Here is a 14,466-nt window from a genome sequence, read left to right as displayed (position 1 = left end):
ACCCCTGTGAGGTAGAAGCCAATTTTCCTCACTTTAGGGGAATAAAAATTCCTTCCCGACTCCAATCCTGCTCTATAACCTGCTGCCTGCAGCTCAAACATCATGTTCACTATAACTGGTTCCCTTTAAAGTAAACGTCCACAGCTCACATTTTATATAATTAGGACATTATTTCCTAACAACCCCGGTACAGGTCCATTTATGAACGACCCTACGAATAGCCTAAAGCTTGAACTTTTCCCAAAAATTTCCCACTTTACACCCACAAACTTAAAGGGAACCTGTCATCGGGATTTTGTGTATAGAGCTGAGGACATGGGCTGCTAGATGGCCACTAGCACATCCGCAATACCCAGTCCCTATAGCTCTGTGTGCTTTTATTGTGGAAAAAAAAATGATACATATGCAAATTAACCTGAGATGAGTCCTGTCCCTGACTCATCCCATATACAGGACTCATCTCATAGTAATTTGCATATGTATCAAATAGTTTTTTTTACACAATAAAAGCACACAGAGCTATGGGGACTGGGTATTGCGGATGTGCTAGCGGCCATCTAGCTACCCATGTCCTCAGCTCTATACACAAAATCCCGATGACCGGTTCCCTTTAAATGTATTTTATTGGGATTTTATGTGCTAGGCCAACACAACGTAGCAAGTATGTGTGAAGTGAAAAGAAAATTATACAAAGCTTATTCTATTGGCTGGCCAGAAGTGGACAGAGGATAAGAGAACTGGCTCTAGGGAGAGTGGCTGAGCATGCATGTCCGCCAGCACTCAGTTCATTCATATTTTCACTATTTGCTGTGTATTAAACCAGGGTCTTACCATAATTATTGAGGAACTCTGCAGCATATCTGTAAATACGGTTCATGATTTCAATCACAACTGCATAAATGATGCTTGGGACAAACAGCAGAAGGCCACTGAAGGTTGACTGTTGCTCATGGTTATAGCTTATGGCCCAGCCCTCCAATTTAAAGTAAATCATCATCACGTAAATTGCGACATACAAGCTAAGGCACACAAAAGGCACAGAAACGAGATATATTCGTAGCTGCCTCTTTAAGCTGGAGTAGGTAGGTTCTTTTTTGCCTGTGACAGGGTTGATGCCCAGCACTCCATGAAAGCCAGGTCTGGGTTCCTCAAACTCCCTCTTCATTAGCAACGTCCCCCATTTGTAGGTCATTGTTGAGGAGTACCGTTTCCATACTTCCAGGATAACTGTAGACCACACAAGGTTGAATGTAGCAAAGATAACATATTTGTCATAGTCCTCCCAGGCAAAAAAGTAATACGGTATGCCTATGAGGGCCATTGGAATTAAGGCCAAAGTGAAGTATTCTAAGAAACCAAAGTACAATCCAATAGAATCTCCAAAGTAATGACGGATTTTATCTGCAAACAAGAGGCATTGGTGAAAACTGAGAAAAAATGTACAATTAACATATTATACTCTTCAAGGGGTTGTGTCACTTCAGCAAATGGCATTTATCATGTAGAGAAAGTTAATACAAGGCATTTACTAATGTATTGTTATTGTCCATATTGCTTCCTTTGCTGACTGGATTTATTTTTCACATTATACACTGCTTGTTTCCATGGTTACGACCACCCTGCGAATAAGGTTTAAGTCCCTAATAAAACAGCCTGGATTTAAAGGCAGCATTTTCTAATCTGCTGCAGATATGTTCTGAATTTTGCTGCAGAATTCACCCATTGCTATGCGAAGGGAGAAATCCTCCGCATATCTCGGGCCATCTCCTTAGTGGTAAATAATCGCTTTAAGTGAACATGGCCTTTCAAAGCACAATACTACCAGGTATATCATTAGGTGTAGGAGCATGAACACTATAACCCTGAATTCTTGTGCGGCACATTTGCTGCAAAAATTTCCGTAACTGAAAATCTGAATGGGGCGGTTTTAGTGGTAAGCAAATGGATTCTTCAAGACACATTCAGATGAATAAGAAAGTCACAGAAATGCAACACATCTGCCAAGTGTGAATACATCCGAAACAACCAGGGAAAAAAAGAAAGAAGAAAGTGTTCTCACCTATGGGCTGATAAGCAAACCTGACCTGGTGGTACCACTGGAAACTCAGTCGCTTCAGTTCTTCCTTGTCATGTAGAGGGAATACCTGGATCAATAAACCATTGGTCTGCATTCTCCTGACTGAAACAAGAATAAAGTAAGATGGTGATATCCTTCCATTATCTTCTATACGGTGCTAATTTAGAAACAGAGGTCACAGCTATACAATCAGACAGGAGACATATCTGCCAGAAAATAATCTATTTCCAAAGACAATCTGCAAAATGATAGAACACAGCTATATATATTAATGGAGAACACATAAAATAACTGAAAATTCATATTTAAAAAAATAAATAAATAAGCAAAAAAAATAAAAAAAAGCTGTGTTAATCCAAAACCAGGATTGGAGCCTCCACGGACATGAGATATAAGGGAAAGACCTGCACCGGTTCTGTGTTTAGAGCCGCACCTGGTTTTGACTCAAAATCACTGTATGCAAACTTGAAGTACTTATCATTAAGCTGTGCATGGTTTCTTCACAGTAATTCCTGAGCTTCAACCATGACCATATTACCAGTCCGTAAATTCAGAAAAATACCAGTGTCTCATTTATCAGCAGCTCTGACCCAAGACATGGTCTCCACAAGATCTCCTGATAGAGCCTTGTGGTATCTGGCATCAAAATGTTAACAGCAGGTCCTTGGTTGTATAAGTTAGGAGGTGGCACTACTATAGCTCGGACTTGATTTTCTGGCACATCCCACAGATGCTCACTCAGTTGGATTGAGATTGAGTCAACACTTGGAACTTATGGTCAGGTTCCAATAGTGTGGCAGGTCACTGAACCAATGACGAGGTGAGAGGTTTGTTTCAGACTCCCTGTATATATTGTAAGGTAGATTTGTTGTAGAAACTTCTGTGACTGAAAATTATTTCTATAGATCTGAACGGGGTTGTATCAGCAGCTTGGGCATGGACATCTCCTGGACTTTTTACTGAAAATTCTGTGAGAAATCTGCTGCCTCTGAACATACCTGATCAAAATTAGCAAGAGTGAAAAAAAATACTGCTAAAAAAATGACCACCCCTGTCTATGGATCTCTCTATATTAGTGCATGTGGATCTCATAGATGGGCACGGGGAGAGAAAAGATCACCTAATAAACAGCAGGTCTAAATGTGTATGACTTGAGTCATCCATGTTTTACACAGTATCCACAATGGCTGCATGTAATACCATGTTTGTACAGCCAACGGCAATTTCCCCTGTCCAAACAGCAATCGATGATACCAGTGTGGCAGTGCCAAACGGTGAAACAGGGATGTCATAAGGTCAAGAATGGAAGTGATGCCCAAACCTTCCACATCTCAGTGCACATCACCTAGTAAGAATATCTGGCACACAGGATATTCTTTGCAATTTAAAGGTGATTTTATTTAGTCATTTTCACAATTAGAGGTCCATGATCCAGTTTATAGGAAACGAAATACTGTGTAACCACTTTCCATATTAGAGCCAGACGTTTCGGTCCATAAGGACCTTCTTCAGCGACTTTGAATTTCTGTGGTCAGAGGTAGTGGGGTATCTACACTATACTATATACTATTGATTGATGACAGTCGGTTCTTTGCTGGTACCGGGAAAGGAAAAACAGTGTGCGGTACTCCATTCTCTAATACATCACCTAGTAAGGGTTTGTTCACATGCTCAAAACACATTGGTAAAAGCCTATTTGTACTCTCCACAGAATCCGCTGAAGAAATCCAAGGCTGACCCTCAGATTTCTAGTTTCAATGGGACTAATCTGCATGAGAAAACCCACAATGATTTCCCTAAACAAACTGCTCCACTTTTTAAACTGATAACATTGGGAGCACATATGGTTTTCCTACAGATTTCAGCGAGGAATATGGATCCAAATGTTGAAAATCCACCATGTGAACATGCCCTTATTCAGCTACATCAAAAAGAAGAGAAGACAAGTAAGAAGGGTATAAAGAAAATGGGGGGGATTCATCATGGAGCAGTGTTTTATACCGGTCTACGATGTACCCTGTGCTGTCGGAAGATGCGTCCAATTCATGATGAGGTGCACACCTTGTTATAAATTAGGCACATCTCCAGCAGTCAGTGGGCCTAAATTGAAATTGACGGCAGCCACTGGCGTCGATTTCACTTGTATTCCTCCCAAAAGTGGGGAAAAATGGCACAGTATCTTATAAAGCGAATACCGAGTACTTCCGTTATGGAGGCGCTCATTAGAACAGTAGGGCCGTGAGTGAAGCACTGCTAGCATTGGTATTACTCACCGCTTTCTGGTCTTCTCCGGGCTCTGCGCTCTCCTGTGTCCTGACAGCGCGGGGTGGACTAGTCATAGACTCTACTGGGAAATTTCCTAGTGGGCAGACGTCCAGGTGGTCAACCAAGCACTCCACCAAATACATAGCCATCTGATGCTCTGCACTAAATAAAGCTAGGCGCATACTGTGCTTATGCACCTGTCCAGCGGCGGAAACAGACCTCCTGCATTCAACTGTATTGGCGTCCCCAGGAATGATGATACAGTTAAATACTGCAGCTAGGATAGCAGTATTCTATGCTGGACTGCGGTATTTGGTTCTGTTGGGGCAGCATTTTGTGCAGCACTACAGTATTGCTGGTCCTGCCTACTTATGATGGCCCTGCCATCTGTCAATTTGGACCCGTCTACAATAAATGGCTACTTTTAGTATTTTTTCCAGGGCCACTAAGTGCCCAGTCCGCCCCTGCCTGACAGCATACAGCAATAGGATGTAGTGCACACAAGCAAGCGCTATGACCTGATGCTGTGCAACGTCAGGTCACAGTGCAGCACAGCAGGAAGAGCGCACTGGATCTCCTGAGTGTCCACAACATGAGAGGTAAGTGGTTTTATTTATTTTTTTATCTGATCTGAGGTCTGATGAAAAATATTATTTTAATTTTTTTTCCGCTCTAAAAACTTAATGCCTCTTGTGGCCAGGTTCGTCTTATAGAGCGAAAAATAAATTATATAAAACGTACAACTTTGTTTAAAATGATTTGGATCATTACCAATTTTCATAACACCAGCGTTATTCACAGGAAGCCCAAATCTACAAAATATAAGTACCACTGAGACATTCTTTTCTGATTCAACACTGATTGCAGCTACTTGGTCAAAATGCTTGAAATCATGAGATTACTTGAGATAAGGTTCTGCATTCCACAAAGATCGGAGCAGTTATATTCATGGGTGTGTCACCCAGACTGCAGCGACACCTAGTGAGAACTTTGTGTACTGTAATACAACTTGTATTTCCAGAAACAAGCAAAAATTACACGATGCCTAAAGAAACCAGCCAAGCGTAATGAGTCACCCACAGGCACTTACACAGGTCTTTGGACAAGTACCAACAAATTCTTTCGCTAAGGCCTCATGTACACGGCCGTTGCTTGGGCGTGCCTCTATTGTGGACCGCAATGTGGCTCATCACATCCGACTAATTCACTTGAAAGGGTTCGCAATCTCTAAGGTGCGGTGCAAAATGGAGGCACAGAACACTACGGAGTGCATCCGTGGGGTTTCTCTCTGTGTCTTCACCCCGCAAAAAAATAGAATTTGTTCTATTTTTTTGCGGTACGGACAGATCACGGACTCATTCAAGTTGAATGGGTCTGGATCTGTCTGCGGAATCAGCATGGATGTTGCTGTGCGTTGGGTACCGCAAATTGCAGCCCCCAATGCACGGAACAACCAAACAACAGCCGTGTATATGAGGCCAAAAGCAAATACAACTCAGATGTAAAAAACAAAATGCAACAGCACTCGGCAAACACAAATAATAAGGGTCCATTCACACGTCCGTAGTGTATTGCAGAACGGGTGCGGACACATTCTATGGACGTGTAAATGGACCCTAAAGTAAATACAATAGTGCCATACTCACTGTAGGAAATTTAAAATGCTAATGCTGCCTTATGAATGTGAGATTCTTGGCAAATACATTTTGTACAAAGTTATTTGTGCCCGTCTGCCGGCGTCAAGGCAATCTCATTAAGACGGGACACTAAGACTAATACCACAATTTACTGGTGTCGTACCGGACTCCATTACATTCATGGAATGCAGGTTCCACATGCATGCTGAACCAACACTATCATGTACCTCTTTGGTGCCTCATGGGCCTCCATTTTGTTCAGAAGCCTGCACTCCCTGAATATAATGGAGGCCATTGTGGCACCATGAGAGGTATAATATAATGTGGGCTCGGCATGCATGTGGAACCTGCATTCCCTGAATGTACAAAAGTATCCAGCTTCTCACACACACTGAGGGTGAGATACTGCAGTTGCATGTTCCCCGTCTTGGTTTTTACACTGCACAGATTTTAGGAGGCTGAGGAGATTTCAGAATTTTTACAGAGATAATACAAGGAGGGAAAGGGGGACTATGGCGTTCTGGACGATCAAAAAGATACGACTTTCCCTTTAATAATTCGTCACATGTACAATTGATTCATGGAAAATAATAGAAATGCTTTACTACATTCCGAGCAGTGAACTTAATCTGTGAATCACATCATTCTGCATAACTGACGAATATAATAAAAGTGACACAACTGATAAGAAGTAAGCTAGTAAAATCTGTAGAATTTTTAAAGGGCCTAAAAGGAGTGATTTCCAATGGTATTATCATGGGGGATGGGGGGTGCGGTGCAGTCTTTTCACTCCTGGTTCCTACCATTTCAAGCTTGACATATGGGTGGGTAAAAATTCTATAATTCTTGACTTACATCATATTCTGGATGTTTTGCCAGGGGTTTTCTGGAACAGGGGTATTGATGACCTATGCTTAGGGTAGGTCAATGATATCAGATCAATGTGGGTCTGACTCTTGGCACTCCAGCAGCGGGCACCAGAACTGCACAGGTCCATCCACTGTCTAGCACTGCTCCTATATACTTAAATGGGTTATGCCATGTTTAACATAAAAAATGAAAATCAGACATCATATAGTACATGGCAATCTCTTTCTAACAAAACTAGAACCAGTCCTGTGCCTAATATGCATCCAGAATTCTCCTCATTTATTTCTCCAATTGCTCTGCTAGATTTTTTCAGGCTGGCAGCTCAGTGGGGGTGTTTATTTCTAGGGGGCATGTCTGTTTTTTTGTGGGGTCGGTGTCCTTTCTTAGGGGCCTTATCCTTTTTGCTGCATCTGTCTCCCTATAACGGTCATAGCTTCTAATAGTAGATACCTATGATTGGGGGGGGGGGGGGGGGTTGAAGGATGGAACTGAACATGTGCGTCCACCTCAGTGATGTTACTGAGGTGGACAGAGAAATAAGGAAACAAACCAACAGCATGTGGGACTATACATAGGAGATTATATTGAATAACTCAGGGGCTATACTAAACTTTTAATTATGTGCAATTATAAAAGTGTCCAGATCCAGGAGCTGGTTTGAAAAACGTAGAATTTTTTTCATTGGAAACCTCTTTAAAGCGGTTTTACATAACTAGAAATACACAGCTGCTTTCTTCCAGAAACAGCACAAAACCATGGGTTGTCTCTGGTTTGGTTTGGCTGAAGGGTGCTGAGCTGCAATACCACACATACAACTTGTGGACAGATGCAGTGCTCTTTTGGGGCGGCCATGTTTTTTTCCTAATCCTTGGTAGACCCTTAAAAAAAGGGTGGTCCCACCAAAATAACCCCTTTGTTACTAGAAGCCATGATGCTCACTAACTAGCCTTTGTAGGTCCTGCTTCTCTTAAGGTTCTGTTCACTCTTTCATCAAGTTTTTGTTTTTCTGTTCCATCCTTCAAGTGAATAGATGCTGGATGCATCATATAACAGACCAATAATACCCGACAGACTTCTTATATACTAACTCCAACGACAAAAGAATATTGTGGAGTGCCTATGGGGCCTCAGATGTGAACACCACCTACTCCTCCTGCCCCTCCGCCAATCAACTGTTCACTTACCGGCCACTCAAATGTAGCATTACAGAGCGGCAATTCAAAAAGAGGAAGACCCCTTTAATAACATAATGAGCTTTTAAATTACTTTTTATTTCTACAGCTACATACAGACGTGGACAAAATTGTTGGTACCCTTTGGTCAATGAAAGAAAAAGTCACAATGGTCACAGAAATAACTTTAATCTGACAAAAGTAATAATAAATTAAAATTCTATAAATGTTAACCAATGAAAGTCAGACATTGTTTTTCAACCATGCTTCAACAGAATTATGTAAAAAAATAAACTCATGAAACAGGCATGGACAAAAATGATGGTACCCCTAACTTAATATTTTGTTGCGCAACCTTTTGAGGCAATCACTGCAATCAAACGCTTCCTGTAACTGTCAATGAGACATCTGCACCTCTCAGCAGGTATTTTGGCCCACTCCTCATGAGCAAACTGCTCCAGTTGTGTCCGGTTTGAAGGGTGCCTTTTCCAGACTGCATGTTTCAGCTCCTTCCAAAGATGCTCAATAGGATTGAGGTCAGGGCTCATAGAAGGCCACTTTAGAATAGTCCAATTTTTTCCTCTTAGCCATTCTTGGGTGTTTTTAGCGGTGTGTTTTGGGTCATTGTCCTGTTGCAAGACCCATGACCTGCGACTGAGACCAAGCTTTCTGACACTGGCTAGTACATTTCTCTCTAGAATTCCTTGATAGTCTTGAGATTTCATTGTACCCTGCACAGATTCAAGACACCCTGTGCCAGACGCAGCAAAGCAGCCCCAGAACATAACAGAGCCTCCTCCATGTTTCACAGTAGGGACAGTGTTCTTTTCTTGATATGCTTCATTTTTTCGTCTGTGAACATACAGCTGATGTGCCTTGGCAAAAACTTCGATTTTTGTCTCATCTGTCCACAGGACATTCTCCCAGAAGCTTTGTGGCTTGTCAACATGTAGTTTGGCATATTCCAGTCTTGCTTTTTTATGATTCGTTTTCAACAATGGTGTCCTCCTTGGTCGTCTCCCATGTAGTCCACTTTGGCTCAAACAACGACGGATGGTGCGATCTGACACTGATGTTCCTTGAGCATGAAGTTCACCTTGAATCTCTTTAGAAGTCTTTCTAGGCTCTTTTGTTACCATTCGGATTATCCGTCTCTTAGATTTGTCATCAATTTTCCTCCTGCGGCCACGTCCAGGGAGGTTGGCTACAGTCCCATGGATCTTAAACTTATGAATAATATGTGCAACTGTACTCACAGGAACATCTAGTTGCTTGGAGATGGTCTTATAGCCTTTACCTTTAACATGCTTGTCTATAATTTTCTTTCTGATCTCTTGAGACAGCTCTTTCCTTTGCTTCCTCTGGTCCATGTCGAGTGTGGTACACACCATATCACCAAACAACACAGTGATTACCTGGAGCCATATATATAGGCCCAATGGCTGATTACAAGGTTGTAGACACCTGTGATGCTAATTAGTGGACACACCTTGAATTAACATGTCCCTTTGGTCACATTATGTTCTGTGTTTTCTAGGGGTACCATCATTTTTGTCCATGCCTGTTTCATGAGTTTATTTTTTTACATAATTCTGTTGAAGCATGGTTGAAAAACAATGTCTGACTTTCATTGGTTAACATTTATAGAATTTTAATTTATTATTACTTTTGTCAGATTAAAGTTATTTCTGTGACCATTGTGACTTTTTCTTTCATTGACCAAAGGGTACCAACAATTTTGTCCACGTCTGTACATATAACATAAAAAATGTCATGTACACAACAATGTAAAGTGGCTACATATAAACTGATACTGATAATGCTTAAAAATACTGTCCCCAAAAAATAAAATCAGAAAAAGCACAAGCTTCACATGTTTTAGTTATCAACATCAAAGGGCTCACAATATGGATTGTGCTAATAGATTTAATCACTCAGCATTTCAAAGTCATTTAGAAAAGTCAGACTCAATACAAGTGGTTGTCGATTTGCTAACTTTGTACAAAATAGCTTAATATTTCAAAGTGCAATTACACAGTCAAAGCCTATATCCAATTTTAAGGCATAAAAACTTAAAAGCAGCGTGTTACCTTCTGAAAAGATACAATGGCTAGATTAGGCTACTTTCACATTAGCGTTTTTTGCGGATCCATCATTGATCTGCAAAAACGCTTCCATTACAATAATACGACCGCATGCATCCGTCATGAACAGATCCGGTTGTATTATGTCTTCTATAGCCATGACGGATCCGTCTTGAACACCATTGAAAGTCAGTGGGGGACAGATCCACTTTGTTGTGTCAGAGAAAACGGATCCGTCCCCATTGACTTACATTGTTTGTCAGGACAGATTCGTTTGGCTCCGCACCACATGGTGGACAGAAAAACGCTGCAGGCAGCATTTTGCTGTCCGCCTCCAAAGCAGAGTGGAAACAGAACGGAGGCAAACTGATGCATTCTGAGCAGATCCTTTTCCATTCAGAATGCATCAGGGCAAAACGGATCCGTTTTGGAGCGCTTGTGAGAGCCCTGAACGGATCTCAGAAACAGAAAGCCAAAACGCCAGTTAGACTTAGACTGGCACCTTTTTATTCAAATTCAGGTAACTGCTCTGGGCACTTAAAACGTGAGATTGGGTATTCCAAAAATCATAATGATGGCGTATTACCCCCTATTAGTAAAATAGGTACAGTTTGCACATAACCACTATAATGGCCCATTTCTGTGCAATGACACCTCAAAATGTTCCATGATATTATGCTGTGGCTACCTCCTCAACACATACTCCAGTACTTTTCTTCATGGGATGAGCATGAACACTTGTACCCCCCGTGCAGCAATTCTGGCCATGCACGGATTCCCTGCCCCCAGTGCAGTTGGCAAGCATACGCAATGAACTCCTCCACATTCAATTGGCGCCACACGGTTGTGTTATAGCTTGGGAGGAGCATACACAGTGGAATATCTACAGAAATCCAAGAGGTGACCGCCTACCTACACAAGGTGCTCCTGGAAAATAAAGTGAAGAGCACTGGGTTTTAAAAAGACATTAGATTATACCAGCTGGGTCTTTCTAATAGTCAAATGTGTTGGAGATGTGGCATGGAGGTGGGATCTTTGTCTCACATAAGATGGGGCAATAAGCGTACAGCTCCATTTTGGAAAGACCTAGGCCCTGATTTATCATACCGTCACAAAAAGTAAAAAAAATAGGGCTTTTGTGACATGTTGCACTCATTTGTGCAAAATGTAAGCAATTGCACAACATTTTGAGACTTTTTGCATTTTTACACCGCTCACTCCAGTTTTGTAATGTGGGTGTGGTTAGCTATGTTAATGAGTTTCACTCCAGATTTATCATTGAGACTTTTTTTCTTTTAAAAAGTTGTAATCTGACTCGAGGAGGAAGGTGGAGTAGGAAAACTGGAATAGCTTCTCTAGACAAAAGTGTTACAATCTGTGCACCCATCTTCACTGTATAAGTGGAGATAGTAACAATAGGCCTCCCAACCTCTACCTTTCATGCCTCGAAGGGTAACTTAATCGCACATTTACTGGCAGATGCTAAATGTTTAATATCGGTATTGTGGCTAAAGACATACCCGCCTTCGACTGCCCAACGGGTCAGGAAGGTAAACCTGATTTGTCGACCAGAGGAATTAACTAGCTGGCAACTGTTTACTTCTACAAAAATTTGAGCCCTGGTCTTCCTTTCTTAGGCTATACCCCGCTGTATAACACAATTATCCTGCCGTGTAAGTCTTAGGCTGCTTTCACACTAGCGTTCGGGTGTCCGCTCGTGAGCTCCGTTTGAAGGGGCTCACGAGCGGACCCGAACGCAGCCGTCCAGCCCTGATGCAGTCTGAATGGAGCGGATCCGCTAAGACTGCATCAGTCTGGCGGCGTTCAGCCTCCGCTCCGCTCGCCTCCGCACGGACAGGCGGACAGCTGAACGCTGCTTGCAGCGTTCGGGTGTCCGCCTGGCCGTGCGGATCCGTCCAGACTTACAATGTAAGTCAATGGGGACGGATCCGTTTGAAGATGCCACAATGTGGCTCAATCTTCAAGCGGATCCGTCCCCCATTGACTTTACATTGAAAGTCTGGACGGATCCGTCCCAGGCTATTTTCACAGCTTTTTTTTGCTAATATAATGCAGACGGATCCGTTCTGAACGGAGCCTCCGTCTGCATTATTATGAGCGGATCCGTTCAGAACGGATCCGCCCGAACGCTAGTGTGAAAGTAGCCTTAAACTGTGACAGTGATCTATATTCCTCGCCAATGTAACCCCCTTTTTAGCCTTCCTCTTTCTCGTTTTCCCTTTCCCCTGAAGGTTTATCGTTTATGTGGGCTGTTTTGCTTTGGAAACTTATCAATGTGTATCTCTGCATGTTCACCATATAAGAATTGTCAAAGGTGACCAAATTGCATGGCTGCTCTATTATAGCTTTATTGTACTGTAATTCTGAGCTGTATTTGTTTGGTTTTCTCTTAGTTCAATAAAAATAGAATTGAGAAAACAAAACATCAGATAATGGGACAAACCAGTTGCCCCAAGTTAAAAAAAGTTAGGGTTTTACAAGAAGAGGCAAGACCCAAAACTTCTAGGCTACTTTCACACTAAAACAATAATAAATGGAGTTCCAGCACTGCAAAGTAATTATTGTGTTGCTTGTCCCTTTATTTGTGGTAGCAAAATTACAGCATGTGGATCAAACCTCACAGACACTTAGTCCTTAGTCATAACAAGAAAAGGCAAGACCTAAAACTTCTAGGCTACTTTCACACTAGCATTTTTGCGGCTCAGTCATGGATCTGCAAATACACTTACGTTACAATAATACACAGCATTATTGATATGAACGGATCCGGTTGTATTATGTCTTCTATAGCCATGATGGATCAGTCATGAACACCATTGAAAGTCAGTGGGGGACGGATCCGTTTTCTATTGTGTCAGAGAAAACGGATCAGTCCCCATTGACTTACATTGTGTGCCAGGACGGATCCGTCTAGCTCCGCACCACATCGCGGTCAGAAAAACGCTACAGACAGCGTTTTGGTGTCCGCCTCTAGAGCGGAATGGTGACTGAACGGAGGCAAACTGATGCATTCTGAGCGGATCTTTTCCGTTTCAGAATGCATTACGGCAAAACTGATCCGTTTTGGACCGCTTGCGAGAGCCCTGAACGGATCTCAGAAAGAGAAAGCCAAAACGCGAGTGTGAAAGTAGCCTGATGGGTTAATTAACCGTCTCCCAACCGCCTAACGCAGGGATGCGTCCTGCGGGCGGCCGGGTTATTCCTCCTAGATGCATCGGCGCATCATCCCGCGAGAGCCGAGATTTCACGTGAACGCGTGCGCGGCTGAGAAGTTAATCTACAGCCTGCCAGCAGCGATCATTCGCTGACAGGCTGTGCATGCGATTTTTTTTAACCCTAAAAGAGGCTCAATTCAGACGTCCGTATGTGTTTTACGGATCCGCACATTGCCAGAACTATATAGAAAAAGCTTTTTCTTGTCCGCAATTGCGGACAAGAATAGGACATGTCCTATAGGCTCTACAAAAAACGCAGTGTTCGCCTGATTAGGCCTCATCTTGTCCGCACACTTGCGTTCAGTCTGCCCCACCGCAGTGACAGAATTTTTTTTTGTTTCTAATCACTGCAAAAACACCGTAAAATCGCTGCAGCGCTATAAAGATCACTTTTGAGGGGCATGGCGAGTTCATAGAAGATTATTTTTTTTGGCACAAGTTAGCGGAAATTGATTTTTATTATTTTTTTTTTTCTTACAAAGTCTCATATTCCACTAACTTGTGACAAAAAATAAAATCTTACATGAACTCACCATACCCCTCACGGAATCCAAATGAGTAAAAATGCCCTGAGAAATCCTAAAGGTACTCATTGGAATTTGGGCCCCTTTGCGCATCTTGGCTGCAAAAAAGTGTCACTCATGTGGTATCGCCGTACTCAGAAGAAGTAGGGCAATGTGTTTTGGGGTGTATTTTTACATATACCCATGCTGGGTGAGAGAAATATCTCAGTAAAATGACAACTTTGTATAAAAAAAAAAAAAAAAAAAAAAAAAAAATGGGAAAAGTTGTCTTTTAGAGAGATATTACTCTCACCCAGCATGGGAATATGTAAAAATACACCCCAAAACACATTGCCCTACTTCTCCTGAGTACGGCGATACCACATGTGTGACACTTTTCTGCAGCCTAGGTGCGCAAAAGGGTCCAAATTCCAATGAGTACTTTTAGGATTTCACAGGGCATTTTTTACGCATTTGAATTCCAAACTACTTCTCACGCTTTAGGTCCCCTAAAATGCCAGGGCAGTATAAATACCACAAGTGACCCCATTTTGGAAAGAAAAAAACCCCAAGGTATTTCGTGAGGGGCATGGCGAGTTCATGTAAAATTTAATTTTTTGTC

At 42.1% G+C, this 14,466-nt stretch overlaps 1 protein-coding gene across 3 annotated transcripts in view; it reads right to left on the bottom strand.

The window, feature by feature from the left end:
- The window catches only part of ANO10 (anoctamin 10), a 240,035-nt gene that overhangs the window by 198,494 nt on the left and 27,075 nt on the right, over positions 1–14,466 (bottom strand). For all 3 annotated transcript variants that reach the window (XM_044294674.1, XM_044294676.1, XM_044294675.1), the window contains exons 5-6: positions 2,060–2,179; positions 832–1,401 (exon numbers count right to left, since the gene is read on the bottom strand). In XM_044294674.1, coding sequence (XP_044150609.1) covers positions 832–1,401; positions 2,060–2,179 — 690 coding nt within the window. The remainder of the gene's footprint in view (positions 1–831; positions 1,402–2,059; positions 2,180–14,466) is intronic.

This window comes from Bufo gargarizans, chromosome 5 (assembly GCF_014858855.1).
Source record: "Bufo gargarizans isolate SCDJY-AF-19 chromosome 5, ASM1485885v1, whole genome shotgun sequence".
NCBI lineage: Eukaryota > Metazoa > Chordata > Amphibia > Anura > Bufonidae > Bufo > Bufo gargarizans.
The sequence above is the reverse complement of the archived record's forward strand: the minus strand, read 5'-3'. Positions and strand labels throughout refer to the sequence as shown.